The 21,424-nt window shown below is 36.9% G+C and overlaps 1 protein-coding gene across 1 annotated transcript in view; it reads right to left on the bottom strand.

Moving 5' to 3' along the window:
* The window catches only part of NEK10 (NIMA related kinase 10), a 302,206-nt gene that overhangs the window by 194,918 nt on the left and 85,864 nt on the right, over nucleotides 1–21,424 (bottom strand). The window contains exons 23-24 of the mRNA XM_057555449.1: nucleotides 20,959–21,080; nucleotides 20,714–20,816 (exon numbers count right to left, since the gene is read on the bottom strand). Of these exons, the coding sequence (XP_057411432.1) occupies nucleotides 20,714–20,816; nucleotides 20,959–21,080 (225 nt within the window). The remainder of the gene's footprint in view (nucleotides 1–20,713; nucleotides 20,817–20,958; nucleotides 21,081–21,424) is intronic.

Here is a 21,424-nt window from a genome sequence, read left to right as displayed (position 1 = left end):
ACACAATCATAGTAGGGGACATTAACACCCCACTTTCACCAATGGACAGATCAGCCAAAATGAAAATAAATAAGGAAACACAAGCTTTAAATGATACATTAAACAAGATGGACTTAACTGACATTTATAGGACATTCCACCCAAAAACAACAGAATACACATTTTTCTCAAGTGCTCATGGAACATTCTCCAAGATAGATCATATCTTGGGTCACAAATCAAGCCTTGGTAAATTTACGGAAATTGAAATCATGTCAAGTATCTTTTCTGACCACAACGCTATGAGACTATATATCAATTACAGGAAAAGATGTGTAAAAACTACAAACACATGGAGGCTACACAATACATTACTTAATAACGAAGTGATTACTGAAGAAATCAAAGGGGAAATCAAAAAATACCTAGAAACAAATGACAATGGAGACACGACGACCCAAAACCTATGGGATGCAGCAAAAGCAGTTCTAAGAGGGAAGTTTATAGCAATACAAGCCTACCTCAAGAAACAGGAAACAACTCGCATAAACAACCTAACCTTGCACCTAAAGCAATTAGAGAAAGAAGAACCAAAAAACCTCAAAGCTAGCAGAAGGAAAGAAATCATAAAGATCAGGTCAGAAATAAATGAAAAAGAAATGAAGGAAACAATAGCAAAAATCAATGAAACTAAAAGCTGGTTCTTTGAGAAGATAAACAAAATTGATAAACTATTAGCCAGACTCATCAAGAGAAAAAGGGAGAAGACTCAAATCAACAGAATTAGAAATGAAAAAGGAGAAATAACAACTGACACTGCAGAAATACAAAAGATCATGAGAGATTACTACAAGCAACTCTATGCCAATAAAATGGACAACCTGGAAGAAATGGACAGATTCTTAGAAATGCACAAACTGCCGAGACTGAACCAGGAAGAAATAGAAAATATGAACAGACCAATCACAAGCACTGAAATTGAAACTGTGATTAAAAACCTTCCAACAAACAAAAGCCCAGGACCAGATGGCTTCACAGGTGAATTCTATCAAACATTTAGAGAAGAGCTAACACCTATCCTTCTCAAACTCTTCCAAAATACTGTAGAGGGAGGAAAACCCCCCGACTCATTCTACGAGGCCACCATCACCCTGATATCAAAACCAGACAAAGATGTCACAAAGAAAGAAAACTACAGGCCAATATCACTGATGAACATAGATGCAAAAATCCTCAACAAAATACTAGCAAACAGAATCCAACAGCACATTAAAAGGATCATACACCATGATCAAGTGGGGTTTATTCCAGGAATGCAAGGATTCTTCAATATACGCAAATCAATCAATGTGACACACCATATTAACAAATTGAAGGAGAAAAACCATATGATCATCTCAATAGATGCAGAGAAAGCTTTCGATAAAATTCAACACCCACTTATGATAAAAGCCCTGCAGAAAGTAGGCATAGAGGGAACTTTCCTCAACATAATAAAGGCCATATATGACAAACCCACAGCCAACATTGTCCTCAATGGTGAAAAACTGAAACCATATCCATTAAGATCAGGAACAAGACAAGGTTGCCCACTCTCACCACTATTATTCAACATAGTTTTGGAAGTTTTAGCCACAGCAATCAGAGACGAAAAAGAAATAAAAGGAATCCAACTTGGAAAAGAAGTAGTAAAGCTGTCACTGTTTGCACATGCCATGATATTATACATAGAGAATCCTAAAGATGCCACCAGAGAACTCCTAGAGCTAATCAATGAATTTGGGAAAATAGCAGGATACAAAATTAATGCACAGAAACCTCTTGCATTCCTATACACTACTGATGAAAAATCTGAAAGTGAAATTATGAAAACACTCCCATTTACCATTGCAACAAAAAGAATAAACTAGCTAGGAATAAACCTACCTAAGGAGACAAAAGACCTGTATGCAGAAAATTATAAGACACTGATGAAAGAAATTAAAGATGAAACCAAGAGATGGAGAGATATACCATGTTCTTGGATTGGAAGAATCAACATTGTGAAAATGACTCTACTACCCAAAGCAATCTACAGATTCAATGCAATCCCTATCAAACTACCACTGGCATTTTTCACAGAACTAGAACAAAAAATTTCACAATTTGTATGGAAACACAAAAGACCCCGAATAGCAAAGCAATCTTGAGAACGAAAAATGGAGCTGGGGGAATCAGGCTCCCTGATTTCAGACTATATTACAAAGCTACAGTAATCAAGACACGTTGGTACTGGCACAAAAACAGAAATATAGATCAATGGAACAGGATAGAAAGCCAAGAGATAAACCCACGCACATATTGTCACCTTATCTTTGATAAAGGAGGCAAGCATATACAGTGGAGAAAAGACAGCCTCTTCAATAAGTGGTGCTGGGAAAACTGGACAGATACATGTAAAAGTATGAAATTAGAACACTCCCTGACACTATACACAAAAATAAACTCAAAATGGATTAAAGACCTAAGTGTAAGGCCAGACACTATCAAACTCTTAGAGGAAAACATAGGCAGAACACTCTATGACATAAATCACAGCAAGATCCTTTTTGACCCAGCTCCTAGAGAAAAGGAAATAAAACCACAAATAAACAAATGGGACCTAATGAAACTTAAAAGCTTTTGCACAGCAAAGGAAACCATAAACAAGACCAAAAGACAACCCTCAGAATGGGAGAAAATATTTGCAAATGAAGCAACTGACAAAGGATTAATCTCCAAGATTTACAAGCAGCTCATGCAGCTCAATAACAAAAAAACGAACAACCCAATCCAAAAATGGGCAGAAGATCTAAATAGACATTTTTCCAAAGAAGATACACAGATTGCCAACAGACACATGAAAGAATGCTCAACATCATTAATCATTAGAGAAATGCAAATCAAAACTACAATGAGATATCATCTCACACCAGTCAGAATGGCCATCATCAAAAAATCTAGAAACAATAAATGCTGGAGAGGGTGTGGAGGAAAGGGAACCCTCTTGCACTGTTGGTGGGAATGTAAATTGATACAGCCACTATGGAGAACAGTATGGAGGTTCCTTATAAAACTTAAAATAGAATTACCATACGACTCAGGAATCCCACTACTGGGCATATACCCTGATAAAACCGTAATTCAAAAAGAGTCATGTACCAAAATGTTCACTGCAGCTCTATTTACAATAGCCAGGACATGGAAGCAACTTAAGTGTCCATCATTGGATTAATGGATAAAGAAGATGTGGCACATATATACAATGGAATATTACTCAGCCATAAAAAGAAACGAAATTGAGTTATTTGTAGTGAGGTGGATGGAGTTAGAGTCTGTCATACAGAGTGAAGTAAGTCAGAAAGAGAAACACAAATACAGTATGCTAACACATATATATGGAATCTAAGGGAAAAAAAATAAGGTCATGAAGAACCTAGTGGCAAGACGGGAATAAAGACACAGACCTACTAGAGAATGGACTTGAGGATATGGGGAGGGGGAAGGGTAAGATGTGACAAAGTGAGAGAATGGCATGGACCTATATACACTACCAAATGTAAAATAGATAGCTAGTGGGAAGCAACCACATAGCACAGGGAGATCAGCTCTGTGCTTTGTGACCACCTAGAGGGGTGGGATAGGGAGGGTGGGAGGGAGGGAGATGCAAGAGGGAAGAGATATGGGGACATATGTATATGTATAACTGATTCACTTTGTTATAAAGCAGAAACTAACACACCATTGTAAAGCAATTATACTCCAATAAAGATGTTTAAAAAAAAAAAAAAGATGAACTCTAGAAGCAGACATGGTTCATCCCTGGCTCTGTCAACCAATTACTTGGGTTATTTAAGCAAGTTTCCTAACCTCTCTAAACCTCTTCATTATCTGTAAAGATGGGGATGTGCTTGAGAGTATTAGAGGAGATAAAGGATGTATAACTTTTATCCCATAGTAAATAATCAAGAGATGTAGTTATGGGTAGTTTCTCCTATCCTTCAAAGCATAGCTAAAATTTGTGTCATTTTAAAATGTCTTCCCTGAGCAAAATAAAAACAAGGAGTGACTCTTAACAATCTTAGGAAGTGATAAGTTAAGATCCCCATAATACTTGGCAACGACAGAAGATTCTGCTTGAGCATAACTGTACAAGAAGCCAGAAGAAAGATGTCCACCTTGCAACCCCACTGCATCCACCATTCTTCCCTTTCCTTCTGCCTCAGTAAATGCAGAGGGAACCTTCAATTTCCATAGCAATGGAATTATCAGTAACATCCTGTCAGTGTAGGGTTGCACAGGGGATGAGAAGTGTTTCCCAGAAAGATGCTCAGAAAGTTTTCCTCAGAAAATCCCTGTCCCACTAGCACATCTGCCTCTGTAGATCATGCAGATTTCTAATCCCTACCCCCAAAACTTCCCTCTGACCTTCCTCCAAATGAAGTACAGCTGATATTTACAATATTATTTCTAATTCAACAAGTGAAAGTCTAATCAAGTCTAAAATGGAATTTCCTAAAATCCAGAAAATAGTTAACAGAATGGCAATAAGAACATACCTATCCATAATTACTTTAAATGTAAATGGAATAAATGCTCCAATCAAAAGACATAGAATGGCTGAATGGAAACAAAAACAAGACTCACATATATGATGCCTACAACAGACTCACTTCAGACCTAAAGACACACACAGACTGAAAGTGAGAGGATAGAAAAAGATATTCCATGCAAATGGAAATGAAAAAAAAAAAAAAGCAGAGGAAGCAATATTGATATTAGACAAAATAGACTTTAAAACAAAGATTTGTAACAAGAGACAAAGAAGGGCATTACATAATGAGAAAAGGATCAATTCAACAAGAGAATATATACTTGTGTATACATATGTATATACGTACACAACATAGGAGAACCTAAATATATAAAGTATATATTAGCAGACATAAAAGTAGAAATTGACAGTAACACAATAATAGTGGGGGATTTTAACACCCCACTTACATCAGTGGACAGATCATCCATACATAAAGTCAGTAAGGTCTTAATGACACATTATACCAGCAATCTGGTATAGATTAGATATATTAATCTGTATATTAATAGTTATATATAAAACATTCCATCCAAAAGCAGCAGAATACACATTCTTTTCAAGTGCACATGGAATATTCTCCAGGATAGATCACATGCTAGCTCACAGACCAAGTCTCAATAAATTTAAGAAGATTGAAATCACATAATGCATCTTTTCTGACCACAGTGGTATGAGACTAGAAATCAACTACTAAAAAAGAAAAAAAAAACTGTAAAAGCACAAACACGTGGAGTCCAAACAATATGCTACTAAACAACTAATGGGTCAGTGAAAAAAATCAAAGAGAAAAAAAAAAAACCTTGAGACAAATGAAAACAGAAACACAACAATCCAAAATCTATGAGATACAACAAAAGCAGTTCTAAAAGCAATATAAGTCTGTCTCAGAAAACAAGAAAAACTCTAAAAGAAAATCTAATCTTACACCTAAAAGAACTAGGAAAAAAAAAACGAACAACAAGCCAAACCCAAAGTTAGTAGAATGAAAAACATATTACAGATCAGCGTGGAAATAAGTGAAATAGAGACTAAATACACAATACAAAAAAACAATCAATGAAATAAAGAATTGGTTCTTTGAAGAAATAAACAAAATCGATAAACCTTTAGACAGACTCATCAAGCAAAAACGGAGAGGGCCCAAATAAATAAAATCAGAAATGAAAGAGAAGTTACACTTGACACCACAGAAATAAAAGAACCATAAGAGATAACAATGAACAATTACTTGTGAATAATATGGGTAACCTAAAAGAAATGGATAAATTTCTAGAAACATACAATCTCCCAAGACTAAACCAGGAAGAAATAGAAAATATGAACAGGCCAATTACCAGTAAGGAAGTTGAATCAGTAATAATAATTTTAAAAAAACTTTGAACAAACTAAATTCCAGGACCAGACAGCTTCACAGGTGAATTCTATAAAATATTTAAAGAAGAATTAACATGTATCCTTTCCAAATTATTCAAAAAAATTAAAGAGGAAAAAAATACTTCTGAACTCATTCTATAAGGCCAGAATCAACCTGATACCAAAATCAGACAAATACATCACACACACACACACACACAATTTACAGGTCAGTATCACTGATAAATATAGATGCAAAAATTTTCAACAAAATATTAGCAAACTGAATTGAACAATACATTAAAAGGATCATACACCATGATCAAGTGGGATTTATCCCAGGGATGCACGGATGGTTCAACATCCACAAATCAATCAATGTCATACATCACATTAGCAAACTGAAAAATAAAAATCACATGATCATCTTAATAGACACAGAAAAAGCTTTTGACAAAATTCAACATCCACTTATGATAAAAACTCTCAACAAAGTGGGCACAGAGGGAACATACCTCAACATAAGAAAGACCATATATGACCTTTATTTACTTTCATCATTTACTCAATGACAAAAAGTTGAAAGAATTTCCTCTAAGATCAGGAACAAGACAAGGATGCCCACTCTTGCCACTTTTATTCAACATAGCATTGGAACTCCTAGCTATAGCCATCAGACAAGAAAAAGAAATAAAAGGAATCCAAATTGGAAAGGAAGAAGTAAAACTCACTGTTTCCAGATGACATGATACTATATACACAAAATCCTAAAGATGCTACCAAAACTATTAGAACTAATAAATGAATTGAGTAAAGTTGCAGAATACAAAATTAATATACAGAAATCCATTGTGTGCTTTACATTAACAACAAACTATCAGAAACAGAAATTAAGAAAACAATTCCATTTACAATTGCATCAAAAAAGAATAAAATACATAGGAATACACCTAACCAAAGACCTAAAAGACTTGTACTCAGAAAACTATAATACACTGATGAAGAAAATTGAAGACGACACAAACAAATGGAAAGATACACCGTGCTCATGTATTGTAAGAATTAATATTGCTAAAATGACCATATTACCCAAGGAAATCTACATTCAATCCAATCCCTGTCAAAATACCAAAACCATTTTTCACAGAAATAGAACAAATAATTCTAAATTTCTATGGAAATTAGACCCTGAATAGCCAAAGCATCTTGAGAAAAAAAGAACAAAGCTGGAGGTATCATGCTCCCTGATTTCAAACTATCCTACAAAACTACAGCTATCAAAATAGTCTGGTACTGACACAAAAACAAACACATAAGTGAATGAAACAGAATAGAGAGCCCAGAAATAAACTCATGTTTATGTGGTGAATTAATCTATGACAAAGGCAAGATTATACAATGGGGCAAAGACAGCCTCTTCAATAAATGGTGTTGGGAAAGCTGAACAGCTACATGCAAAAGAAGCAAACTGGACTACTTTCTCACACCATGCAAAAAAATAAATTCAAGATGGATTAAAGACTTAAATGAAACCATAAAATTCCTCGGAGAAAACAGGCATTGTTTGGCATTGACATTGGTCTTAGGATTTTTTTTTTATATGTCTCCTCAAACAAGGGAAATAAAAAAGCAAAAATGAACAAATTGGACTACATCAAACTAAAAATCTTTTGCACAGCTATAGGAGATACCAAGAAAATGAAAAGGCTGCCCACTGAATGGGAGAAGATATTTGCAAATGACATATAAATATATAAACAGCCATACAACTCAACATAAGAAAAGAGAACTGATTAGAAAATGAGCAGAGGACCTGAATAGACATTTTTCCAAAGAATACATACAGCTAGCCAACAGACACATGAAAAAATGCTCAACATCACTAATCATCAGGGAAATGCTAATCAAAAACACAATAAGATATCACCTCATACCTGTCAGAATGGCTATCATCAAAAAGACAACAAATAACAAATGTTGGATGTAGAGAAAAGGGAACCCTTGTGTACTATTGATAGGATTGTAAATTAGTATTGCCACTATGGAAACAGTATGGAGGTTCCTCAAAAAATTAAGAATAGAACTACGATACAATCCAGCAATTTCACTTCTGAGTATTACCCAAAGAAAACAAAAACACTAACTCAAAAATATATATGCACCCTTATGTTCACTGAAGCATTGTTTACAATAGCCAAGGTATGAAAGCAACCTAAGTGCTCATCAAGAGATGAATGGATAAAGAAGGTGTGAGATATATATATATATACACACACACACACACAAACACACACACACACACACACAGTGGAATATTACTCAGCCTTAGAGGGCATTATGCTTAGTGAAGTAAGTCAGACAAAGACAAATACCATAGGATTGTACTTATATATGGAATCTAAAAATCAAAACAAACAAAACAAAATGATAACAAACTCATAGATAAAGAGAACAAATGGATATGGCCTGCCACTGTTTGTGGCATGATTCAAGAATCTAAAAGGCTCCAATGCCTTCATTACACTTAGGAAGGTGGGCAGACTGATCAGAAAATCAGATGTGTAGTACCATACATTGCTGAATTAGTCTCTGTAAAAACAGACACTCCCACCTACTCACAATGCTGCTTCAGAGAACACACTTTGGGAAATCTCCCAGGATAAAAATAATGTGTCCAGAACACATCAGATTCTACTTCCTATATTAAAAATTTTCTCAAAGAACTAAATTATATCCCAATATGCCCATATGAAAACATACACTAAAATAATCTCTACTTTATTATCTTTCATCTTTGGTGCTTTTATATGGACATATAAACCCAAAAGGCCTGATTAACCCAACATTGGAAAGTCTTTATTTCTAAGTTTTTCCTAAGGTGGTAAAGATTTGGTGCCTCCATATTCTCTCACCCAGCCTACTGTCTCACCAGAAGAGACTAACCACCAGCGTTAGGAACTCACCCTGCCCTGACTTTCTCCCAATTACTATTCTCATCTTTTCCTCAATGCAACTGCTATTCAAATCTCAGAATTGCAGAATGACCCACTAATGGTCATAAAATCAATAATCTTAAAATTTTTTTAGAAGTTGGATTTGACTGAATTTGCTTCAATACCTCTTCATGGCAATATAAGGAAACTGTGGTGGACTTGACAGAAAACATTCTCGCTTTTTAAGTAACATGAAGGCGACATGAGAGAAATTCCAGAAATTCTGTGGCTACCCTTCCAACAACAGATGCTATGAGGGTATGCAGTACAAGTGGCTCAATATTCTAGAGACTTTTGAGAGCACTCAAGGTTCTGTGTCAGCTCAAACTCATAGAGACACTAAATCTGATTAATAGGAAATAAACCACAGAACAGGCTCAAAAAACAAGAACAGGTCAAGAGACCTAACTAATTCATTTTTCCTCTAATGACACAGATTTCTCAGCAGCAGTTGAGCCAACCAACAATAATTAAAATCCTCTAATCCTTTAGAAACATTTAAAATGCCAGGGATCCTTCAATAGCAAGAAAGGTCTAATTTGATTTCTCAAATTTTGGTGGCATTCAGAAAGTAAAATCTTTCCTTTAGATAACTTTGGGTTACACTGTTTGCTGAGATGATAGTGGGAACTGCTTGTATCTTTCCCCATTTATGGACCTGATTTCCACCTTAATCCCCAATTCCTCTTGCATTAAAGCACTCCTCTTAGGCAATCTTGGCTATCATATCAAGATCTCAAAATTCATTCATTCACTTGTTCATTCATTCTTCTATCTATTTATTCAACAAATATTTATTAAATGCTTTCAGAGGAACAAAGTCAAGGAAATTGGTTTCCCTTACCTCAAGGAGGGATTGGCAATAAACCAATGTCTTACGTGCAATGAGCGAGGCCAGGCCAGTGTACTAAGGGAGCACAGACTCAGAACCTATTGGATGTGGACATCAAAGATGCCACCTGGAGGAGTGGCATTAGAAGTGAGTAGCAGCAGGGCATTCTGGACAGAGAGAGCAACACTTTGGAAGCCACAGAGCAATAAAAGCACAGACTGGTCTATTCAGGAAACAGAAATCTGTCTCATGAGTCCAGAGCAAAAGGCAAGGAGAGATCAGGAGGAAAGGGCCTTGGTGCCCTAGGGAATCTAAACTCTCTTAAATGTCATGGGGAGCTACTTGAAGAATTTTAACCAGGAAAAGACTATAATCGCATTTCTAACTTAGCATGTTAGAAATCTCACACCTTAAATTTCCCCACCTAATTCTCTGTCAATGGTGTCACAATCTTCATAAACTCAGACTCTTTCTCAACTGTTGTCACACCTCATTAACTGGCCAGCAACCTTTTTAACTCTGGGTCCCAAATAACTGCTGAGTATAATCCTTCTGCCATATCCTCTTCTCCTGCTGCCATAGGTAAAACTTACACGTCTTTACGGACAACCGCAAGAGCTTTAGCGGCAAATACCACAGGCTAGCTCTCCAAAAGCCATTGACCACCCCCACCTCCCTTTCCCATCTCCAGCTGTACAGGCTGGGAGCTCACCTAGAGAGTCTCCCTTACAGCCAGGGGTGGTTGCATGACTTTGCTTTGGCCAAAAGAATGTAATAACTCTAACATGAATCCCTGTGAAAGACCCCTGTGAAAGATTTTCTTCAATGATAAAAGGAGTAGCTATTCAAAAAGAAGAATCTGTTTTTTCACCCTAGCTGCCACCCTGATTCCTGTCTTTGGATTTGGTAATAACGCCTGGAGCTTTGGCCAATCTGCTGAGGAAAATGGAGAGAAAGGACAGAAAAACCTAGATTGTAGCTGACCTCCTTGAGCTGCTGAACCAGACCTGGCACTGCTCACCTCCAGTCCCTTTGTTATGAGATAACTACGTGTCCTCATGGATTAAACCATTGGCATCCTGGCTTTTTGCACCCAAACATATCCAAACCGATCTACCGCCTATACTGGGGATCTGTCTCCAGTCCTTCTCCAAGGTGCCCCCTCACCTGCCATCACAATGATCTCTCCATCCCAAATCTGATCACATAGTTCTCAGTCTGAAATCTTGAAGCTAACTCTCTGAACAGACGTCAGAGTCCCAGCTTTCACCCACCAAAGCCTCTACTGAGCATCTTGCTAGCCCCTCGGCACGCTGTACTGCTTTGGGTCTCTAATCCTTTGCATTTGCTGTACCCCTACCTGAAACGCTGTTACCTATCCTGCCCAGCTCCTCACCAGAAGGCTCCCCCAGGCAGAATTAGTCACATTTTCTCCTGTGCATGATAGTTGTGGAAGACTATATAACTGCTCACCCACATTCTTTCTGGGGGAGGAACATATCCTCACCCTGGTGAACTTGGCTTGCTTTGACCAATGAATTCTGAGCAGAAGTAATATCTGACACTTTGGGGCAGAGCTTTGAGAGCTGAGGTATGGTTTGCCATGCTCTCTCTTCCCTACCTCTGATGTGGAAGCAGGTATGGAGGTCTTCAGCCAGCCTGATCTCTGAGCACAGCTCCCTTACTGACCTACAATGCTCATGTATTATGAACAAGATAGAGACCTTGCTGTTTTAAGCCGTGGTGGACAGACTTTTTCTATAACGGGGCAGATGATAAATATTTAAGCTGTTGGGGCCACATATGGTAACTGCCACATATTCTTCCTTTTAACACCATTTAAAAATGTAAAACCCTTCTTAACTCACAGGACATTAGAAGACAGGCCACAGCTGGATTTGTCCCACAGGCTGTAGTTTGCCACTGTTTTAAGCTGCTGAGACTTTCACATTACTTGTTACTACAGCATAACATGTCCCATCCTGACTAATATATTTTGCATAGACAATACTCTAGGCTTTATCACCCTGTAATACAACTATAAGCTCCATGAAGATAATGATCATGTCTGGCATGCTTGCCTTGTTCACCACAGGATACGGCAGCTCAGAAAATAATTGCTGAGTGAAGAACTGAAAGTCTTTCCCATAAGAATCGGGGGACAGAGACCATGGCTTTCATCTTCTACCCACCCCCACATGTCTAGCATACAATGGCATTTGATGAGCATTTGAGCCTTTGATAAATGTTCCATCGACTTGAGTATGCTCTTGTTGTTATTACCAGTAGCAACAGCCACATGTCATTGGAGAAACATCTAGAAATATGCACGGCCTGTTTGGTTGCAGGATGAACATGTGACCTCTTGAGTAATGCGCCAAAGCCCATGTCTGAAATCTATTACTTATAGTTGAATGAGTTTTGTTTTTTCCTTTTTCTTCCTTTTATATTTGGGAGCAGGGAAGAAAAGGGGGCATGCAGGTTTTACATTAAAATGTGTATTTGAAAAGCCAAGAAAAGTGAAATGGTGGGTTCAGATGCAAGTTCCCTTTCAGCAGATTCTCTCCTACTTGGCAGCAGGCAGCTGGCAGCATCTAGGCCCAACTTTGTGCTTCACCTGGTGTGCCCCTGAGTCAGGGTCTGCTCCCTTGTGTGGTCTCCAAGTCTGTAAATAAACTCAGGGGCGAGACCTGGGCATGTTCCATGGCACAAGTCATTGAAAAATCCAGTCTTCTAAATGTAAACATGTTTAGACATTAAATTAGATACCATTTGTAAAACCACACATACCCAAATATGTTATTACTTTCTACTGCCTCATGAAGGCAAACTCCACTTGCTATATAAATAATTGCAAACCAACCTCAATCTTAAATCATCTCATTCACCTACATTGAGAAAAAAGAGGAGAAGAAGGCAATTTTAGTTTTTCTACAACTCTTTTTTCTGGTCACGTTTTCAATATATTTTGTCTCATGCATCTTAAACATCACTTGGTAATTCTGTGCTTCTTTTCTGGGAGTAAATAAACCTAGCAAAAGAAAAGAGAAAAATAAAATACGATACGGCTGTCCCTCTTTGGTGATATGCTTTCACGTGTGTACCACAGCCTATTTTTATAGGCTTTATGAATTGCAACTTTATTTAAACCTCTCAAATTATGGGAATCTTATACATTTGGTTTCAAATTAATGCCATAAGATTTTAATTTAACAATAACCCCTCTTAAAAACAAGAGTCTCTAATGTCCATATTTATATCAATAGTGATAGGCACTGAAAAACATATTTCATCATTATATTTTATTTTAAATATTTTTAAATAGTGATGTCAGTTTTCTATGGATTATCTTCTTAGTCATAAAATCATTTTATACTCATTGAAAATAATGGCAGCCTATCCATGTCCTGCAAATAATTACTTTAGTGGAGAGAAAGTGAACTAGGATAAAATTCTGTTCTGAGATTTATCACTGCTTCTTTATTTGAAACTAGAAAAATATTGCCTCACTTAAAGCTAAAAAGTCTTAAAAATTGAAAATAATTTTTAAATTAATAACACTTAAGTATAAGTCTAATAAATGGTAATAAGAATAAGGTTAGGCAGACTTGCAATGAGGGGCAGCACAAAGAAAAATAATTAAGGTTTTATTATTTTTGTAAAACAAAGTAACTCTTTCTAGGGAATCCTTTACAATTTGAGTGTGAGTAAAATATAAGTATATTTATTAAAGTTATAGAGTAAACATGGGAAGTGGGGTATTTTGTTAAGTTTAATGTGTGGACTTAATAATGTAACTAGCCTGCCCATTTTGGGTTAAAGGATGGAGTGACTTATGTGTTTATCTCCTCTAGCTCTCAAAACCTTGCTAAAGTGAAGAGAAAGGAATTTTCCTTGAAAAGTTACCCATGGGGACAATGAGATGTGACAACAGAGGATGATATATTCCAATGAATTTTTGGAAGATGGGAAGTAGATGAAGGATGGTACACAGCAGGCGTCCTAACCCATGTGCCTGAGAATAGAAAGGCCAAAAGGGTGCTGCCCAAGGCAGAAGTGAAGTACAAATCAAGTCCCCAGGAATTAAAATCAAGTCCCCAGGTCCTGTCCCATACTCACACATGGCGCTACCAGTAAATTTAGTTCTCTTTTTCACTAGCAGAAAAATAGACATTTATTTTGCAAAGAAACTGAACCAGAAAAGCACCAAGCAGAGTGAGGCTGAACTCATGGGAATTCAGTGAAAATCTATCAACTGAACGTGGCTCCCTGAGACCTCTTCATCCACACTGCTCCCAGAATGACAGCAGACAGAAGGACATCATCCCAGGCAAGATATTGGGGGTACATTATCTGGAAAAAGTTTAAGCAATGACATTGGGGGTCTCCTAAGGAAATTTTCCGCTGTGTTCTAAAGTCCACCAAATGACACCCTTAACTGGAACACACAGCCTTTTTAGTGTCTTTCTCATAAGTATTAAGGGCCAGCTTAGATCAACAGACATTTGAGGAAAATCTCCAACAGGAAATAGAGAGCACATGAACTAGGAAAAAAAAAAAAAGATGGATCCAAAAGATACAGAAACAATGCAGGGTGTGGAAGAGAAAAGTCTATATTATACTGAGAGAGAATAAAATCAAGATTCCATGAAAATGGAATAAGGAACAAGATGAAATTTGAGGGGATTAAAAATATATTAATCAAAATTAAATATTCAATATAATCACTAGAAAATAAAGTTATAGAAATAACTCTAAAGTACAAAGAGCTGAAAACTAAGAGAACAATTATTTTAAAAATTAGACTACAGCAAGTCCCCGACATATGAATGAGTCCCGTTCCGAGAGTGCGTTTGTAAGTCCAATTTGTTCGTAAGTCCAACAAAGTTAGCCTAGGTACCCAACTAACACAACTGGCTATATAGTACTGTACTGTAATAGGTTTATAATACTTTTCACACAAATAATACATAAAAAACAAACACAAAAAAATAAAGAGAACATTTTTAATCTTACAGTACAGTACCTTGAAAAGTGCAGTAGTACAGTACAACAGCTGGCATATAGGGGCTGGCATCGAGTGACCAGGCAAGAAGAGTTACTGACTGGAGGAGGGAGAGGAGGTGGGAGATGGTAGAGCTGAAGGGTCGTCAGCAATAAGAGATGGAGGGCAAGCTGCAATTTTACTCACGCCTGACATCAATGGAATGCACGTTCACATCTTTGAAAGTTCACAACTTGAAGGTTCGTACATAAGGGACTTATGTATTTAGAATATACAACATCTAAGAATAATAGGAATTCTAGAAGAGGAAACAGAGAAAGCAGAGGGAAGAAAAGTAATGAAAAAACAGTGCAGGAAAATTTCCCAGGAGTGAAGTTTTAAGTCTCCAGATTGAAGAGCAGACCTAGTTTCAGACATGCTGAATGAAAAGAGACCCACCCAAAGCAGTGGATAAAGGGAGCATCCTAAAAGTTTCCAGAGACATAAAACAACTCATGTATCAAGCAACAGGAATTAGAATACCATTGGATTTTCTAACAGCAAAACGGGATACTAGAAGACTGGAGTAATGCCTTCAAAATTTGGAAGGATAATCATGTTCATCTGAGAATATTACACCTAGCCAAACTAACAACCAAATATGAGGGTCCCTCAAAAATATTTTGTGACATGCAAGCATCTAAAAATTAAAACTTCCAATGCTGTTGGGAAAACTGGACAGCCATATGCAAAAGAATGAAACTGGACTGCTACCTTACACCATACACAAAAATTAAGTCAAAATGGATTAAAGACTTGAATGTAAGACCTGAAACCATAAAACTCCTAGAAGAAAACATAGGCTCCTTGACATTGATCTTGGCAATGATTTTTAGAATTGACACCCAAAGCAAAGCAACTAAAGCAAAAATACACAAGTGGGACTTCATCAAACTAAAAAGCTTCTGCACAGGAAAGAAAACCATTAACAAAATAAAAAGGCAAGCTACTGAATGGGAGAAAAGATTTGCAAATCACGTCCAATACAGGGTCAATGTCGAAAATATATAAAGAACCCATACAACTCTGTAGCAAAAACAAAAAAATCCCAAAAGCAGTCTGATTGAAAAATGGGCAGATCTGAATAGATATTTTCCCAAAAAAGACATATGATGGCCAACAGGTACATGAAAAGCTGTTCAATATTCCTAATCATCAAGGAAATACGAATCACAACCACATGAGATATATCACTTCACACCTGTTAGAATAGCTATCATTAAAAGGCAAAAAACAAAACAAAACAAAACAAGCATTGGTGAGGATGTGAAGAAAAGGGAACCCTTGTGCACTGTTGGTAGGAATGTAAATTGGTGCAGCCACCTTGGAAAACAGTATGGAGGTTTCTAAAAATATTAAAGATAAAACTACCATATGACCTAGGAATTCCACTTCTGGGTATTTATCCAAAGAAAACAAAAACATTAATTTGAAAAGAGTTAATTGCAGCATTACTTTAAATAGCCAAGATATGGAAGCAACCTAAGAGCCTATCACAAATGAGTGAATAAAGAAAATGTGAAATGTATGTGTATATATGTATCTATATCTACATATAGTTATTCATATGTATATATGCATTATACACATACATATATACACATACACACATACATATATGATTCAGTCATAAAAAAGAATGAAATCTTGCCATTTGCAGTAACATGGATGGACCCTGAAGGCATTATACTAAGTGAAATAAGTCAAAGACATACCACATAATCTCACTTATACGTGGACGGTAAAAACCAAACAAACAATCCCCACCCCAAAAAAAACGGAGGCACTTCTCACACACTCCAGTTGTGGCAGCCTTATTCCTCCCTGGCCTGAGTGAGCAAGTGTGCTCCAATCAGCCGCTGCTTTCATTCTCTCTCGCCTGGGCAGGGAACAGACGCCTGAGGGCAGCCCACATGCAGAGGTGAGGCCAAAACCAAAGCTGAGCCCCAGGGGTGGTGCAACTAAGGAAGAGGAATAGAAACCTCTCTGTGCAGCTGCACAAGCTGTGGATTAAATCCCCGTGATCAGCTTGGTAAACCCTGTGTCTATGGAATATCTAAGGGACCATGAGTGCTCCCACAACTGAGACCAGTCTAGCTCTAGTAGCTGTGGACTTTGGGGGCAAGTACACATAGGAGTCAGGCCATGTCAGAGGCCGAGCTGGCCCCACAGTGCCCATAGCGGGTCCAGAGACCTACCTAGAGGTATTGGAAGGCCTCCTGGGGAGGTGGGGTTGGCTGTGGCTCATGGTGGGGGCAAGGACACTAACAGCTGAGGCCCCAGGAAAATATTGTTATTACTGTTATGTTTTGTTTTGTTCTGTTGTTATTGTTTTTATTTTTTATTTATTTTTTCTTTTCCTTAAAACATTTTTTAATATATTTTTTATTTTTCTACTTTTACTTTACTTTTTGTTATTTTGTGTTTTTTTTCTTGTTTTTGTTCTTTGTTTTGTTTTTAGATATAAACATTTTTGATCATTTTTGTGTGTTTTATGTTTTCTTTGCTCTTTTTTTTTTAGTTTGCTTTCTGCTTTTGTTTTTGTCAGTTTTGTTTTTATTGTTCGTTTTCACTTTGGGGTTCTTTTGTTTGGTTGTTCTCTTGTTTTTAGTTTTCTTCTTTTTTTTTCTTTCTTTGTCTGTTTTTATCATTTGCCTTTGGGTTTTGTTTGTCTGTTTTCTTTTCCTTTTTTTTTTTTTTTACTGCGCCATGTGCCCTGTGGGGTCTTGGTTCCCTGGCCATGGGTCAGGCCTGAGCCTCTGTCTGGGGTGGGAGTCCAAGACACTGGACCACCAGAGAATTCCCCGCCCCAGGGAATATTAATTGACATGAGCTCTCCCGGAGGTCTCCATCTAGACACCAAGACCCAGCTCCACCCAACTGCCTGCAGGCTCTAGTGTATACAAATATCAAATCATTATGTTGTTCACCTGAAACTAATATAATGTTAAATGTCACTTATACCTCAAAAATTTCTAAATAAGAAAAAAATTTTTTAAAGTAAAAATTATAACTTCCAAAGCACTCTTTCTTAGGAAGGTACTAGAAGATACACTTTGGCAAAATAGGGGAGTTAAAAAAGAAAGAGAAAGAGACAGGATGTAGGAAATAGAGACTCTGATCAGAAAAGGAGCATGGGAATTCCCTGGTGGTCTAGTGGTTATGATTTGGTGCTTTCACTGTAGTAGCCCAGGTTCAATTCCTGGTCAGGGAACAGAGATCCCACAAGCCACATGGTGTGGCCAAGTTAAAAAAAAAAAAAAAAGGAGCACGAAAGTTCCAGGACAATGGCTGTGCAGCAGACCTAAAGTCAAACCCAGTCTACATTACAGCCAACAGGTACAGGAAATGGGTGTCCAGGAAAAAAAAAAACTGAGAGTAACTGTCATGTTTGACCATGTGGAAATAGTACAGAGAGGGCTTTTATAATCCTTTTAGAAGATTTGGGAAGAAGAAATAAAAGGTACACAGAAAACTAGGAAAATAAACAAGAAGGCAATTATTAACTCTAGAAAAAACAAAAGGTCTATAAGGAAGGAGAGGTAATCAACATTGAACAATAATCACACAGTAGTGGAGCTTCCCTGGTGGCGCAGTGGTTGAGAATCTGCCTGCCAATGCAGGGGACACGGGTTCGAGCCCTGGTCTGGGAAGATCTCATGTGCCGTGGAGCAACTAGGCCCGTGAGCCACAATTGCTGAGCCTGCATGTCTGGAGCCTGTGCTCCGCAACAGGAGAGGCCGCAATAGTGAGAGGGCCGCACACCACGATGAAGAGTGGCTCCCACTTGCCGCAACTAGAGAAGGCCCTCGCACAGAAACGAAGACCCAACACAGCCATAAATAAATAAATAAATAAATAAATAAATAAAATAATAATAATAATAATAATAATCACACAGTAGTAATAATGTAAATACTGAATGCTGATTTAACCCCAAATTGTGCTATAACTGTTTGCAGGATGGCAGATGGGGACGAAGAAAAAATAAGAAAACTGAATCTTCAACTATCACAATGGAAAACCAGATACCAGAAGAAAGAGCTAAAAAGACTGAAAAGTGGTTGTTTTAGGGAAATGGAACTGGGGGTTGCAAAGAGGTAGGTTTTTCTTTATAAGATTTTTAGCACTATTTTATCATGTAAACCATTTTTATGTGTGTTACCGGTTAAAGAAAATAAATATAAAAATTACTTAAAATAAGTTTGGTAAGAAAATAAATCAGGCTACAACAATAAAAGATTAATCTCAATGTATTTAAATGTAACCAAAGGAAATGACTGCAGCTAATCTTAGTAAGAAAATGGAATGCGGGGTTGGCTATTACTCTGAAAATATGACCTGAATAGTCATCTTAGAAGGATTAAACAGATCTATTAAACTATTAAACAAATCTGTTTAATACTATTTAAAAGTATATATACTGTTTGCTATGAAATTCAAACACACAATTTATAATAATCCTTATTAACTTATAAATTAAAATATCTACAAGCATATAAATAGTAAATATTCTTAAGGAAACACAAGTGTAATTTATAAAAAGTAAAAAGCTTATGATGAACAAAATTATGATTAATTTCTAATGATTAAGCAAATGTGTGTCTGAGATGAAGAGTCACAATTATTTGGTCTCATCTTACATTTCACAAAGCGCTGGCTTGAAATATTTCCAAGTAACTTTGCATTGAAGGTTATCAATAAAACTTCTGTTTTAGGATATTTTTTTTATTTTTTAAACTGATATAACATGTTCTACTTTAAAAAATCTGGACAGTGAATCTAATCGTTGTTACTGAGGATGTGGTTATGGGTAAATGTGTACATTTGGAATTGCCTTCATGAGGAATCAGATTCTTCCAAAACTAAGAGACTCAGCTTTAAAACGTTGTCAAATGTCTTTCACATCAATAAAATTTAGGGCAGTGGCCTCCAAAGCTGTGTGCCTAAGGCAATCCACTGGCGGGTGGGGGTGGGGTGAAAAATATCAAAACCCCTATTCTGAATTTTAATGTACCCCTTTATATTTTATTTCTGTTGACTGTATGTACTATAGAATAATTATACAGTGATATGTGTACAGAATTCATAAATAAGCATACATATTGATATACTGGCAGTGTACTATCAAAAGAATTTACTAATGGAATTTCATGATCACAAATATTTGCAGACCACTGATTTAGAGATGTCTCCCTACTTGCAGTTGGCAAACCATTAATAGTCCATGAGAGTAACTTAAGTGTTCGTGAGTGAAGAGGGCAGGAGAAAGCTAACATATCGCTCTAAGCTAAAAAGTTCATTTTAAGTTATGATTAAGAATTAGACAACTTACCTGGTACAGTTGAAAATATTGTGATAAAAAGTGAAAATGTTGAAGTATACAAATGGCTGGAATTTTTACAGCCCTTGATATGTACATTTGTCACCCATATGTCACAGACTATATTAAAATAGTTCAACAATGTGCTCATGTGGTGGTTCTAAAAGGCTTTGTTGACGAAGAAGTGTTCTACAGAAAGGAAAAAAACCTAGAAACCATTGATTTAGGAATTAAATGCCCAAGCAACCTAAGAGTATTTTATTCTCTCATACAGGCAAAATACAACTCAGTCATCAAGAACTACACTAGTCACTGTCCAATACAGTATCCAATAGTCACATAGGGATATTTAAATTAACTAAAATTTGATAGAATTTAAAATTCATATCCTCAGGCACACAGGCTATCAGACACGTTTCAAGTGCCTGATAGCCACATGTGGCCAGTGGCTGCCATACCAGACAGTGTAGACAGAGAACACGCCATTCAGTGCAGAAAGTTCTATCGAACAACTCTGTCCTAGAATAATATTCAGAGACTCTCAAGTTGAAAATTTTCAGATTTTTATACTTACTAACTGTTACTCTGTCCTTATCCCCCAACATAATGTTGTTTGGCGTCAGGTCTCTATGGATGATCCTCTTCTCCTTATGTAAGTACCGAAGAGCTAGGCACAGCTTCAAACAGCAAAGAACAAACAAATGTTATTTCCCCGATATATACAGATAGACAGCCACTCATGACCGCTACACACAACTCTAGGAAATCAGCTCAGAACTTTACTGTTTCATAGAAAAAGTTAATGAAGATAAAAGATACCTGTATAAATATTTTCCATAGTCTCTCTTCAGCAAAATGATGTTGTTTTTCCTTCAAAGAACTGAAATGCTCTCCAAGAGGGGCCCCTTCTATAAGCTCCATAACTATATACAACCTATCATCTATATAAAAAACAAGAAAAGGTAATAGAAATAAATTCAATATAGACATTTTGAAAAAAATTATGAATTAGAATCCAAGTTTCCCAATGGGTGTTGAGGGCACAACACAAAAGAGTTAGAGACATGGACCCAATCAGCTCTGGAGGGGCTGGGGGTGAGGGGGTCTTGGGGACAACTGGAGCCCAGCAACAGTCTCTTTGAGCTACAGGCAACCTCCTAGCATAAGTTTACGCTGGCAAATTTTATCATTTTCTATGTACACCAGGATGTGGAAGGGGTGAGAGGCACCAAAGAGAGCAAGTAAATGATCCCAAGTCATGGAGGATTCCTTGAAGAACAGGTAA

Source organism: Balaenoptera acutorostrata, chromosome 10 (assembly GCF_949987535.1).
Source record: "Balaenoptera acutorostrata chromosome 10, mBalAcu1.1, whole genome shotgun sequence".
NCBI lineage: Eukaryota > Metazoa > Chordata > Mammalia > Artiodactyla > Balaenopteridae > Balaenoptera > Balaenoptera acutorostrata.
The sequence above is the reverse complement of the archived record's forward strand: the minus strand, read 5'-3'. Positions and strand labels throughout refer to the sequence as shown.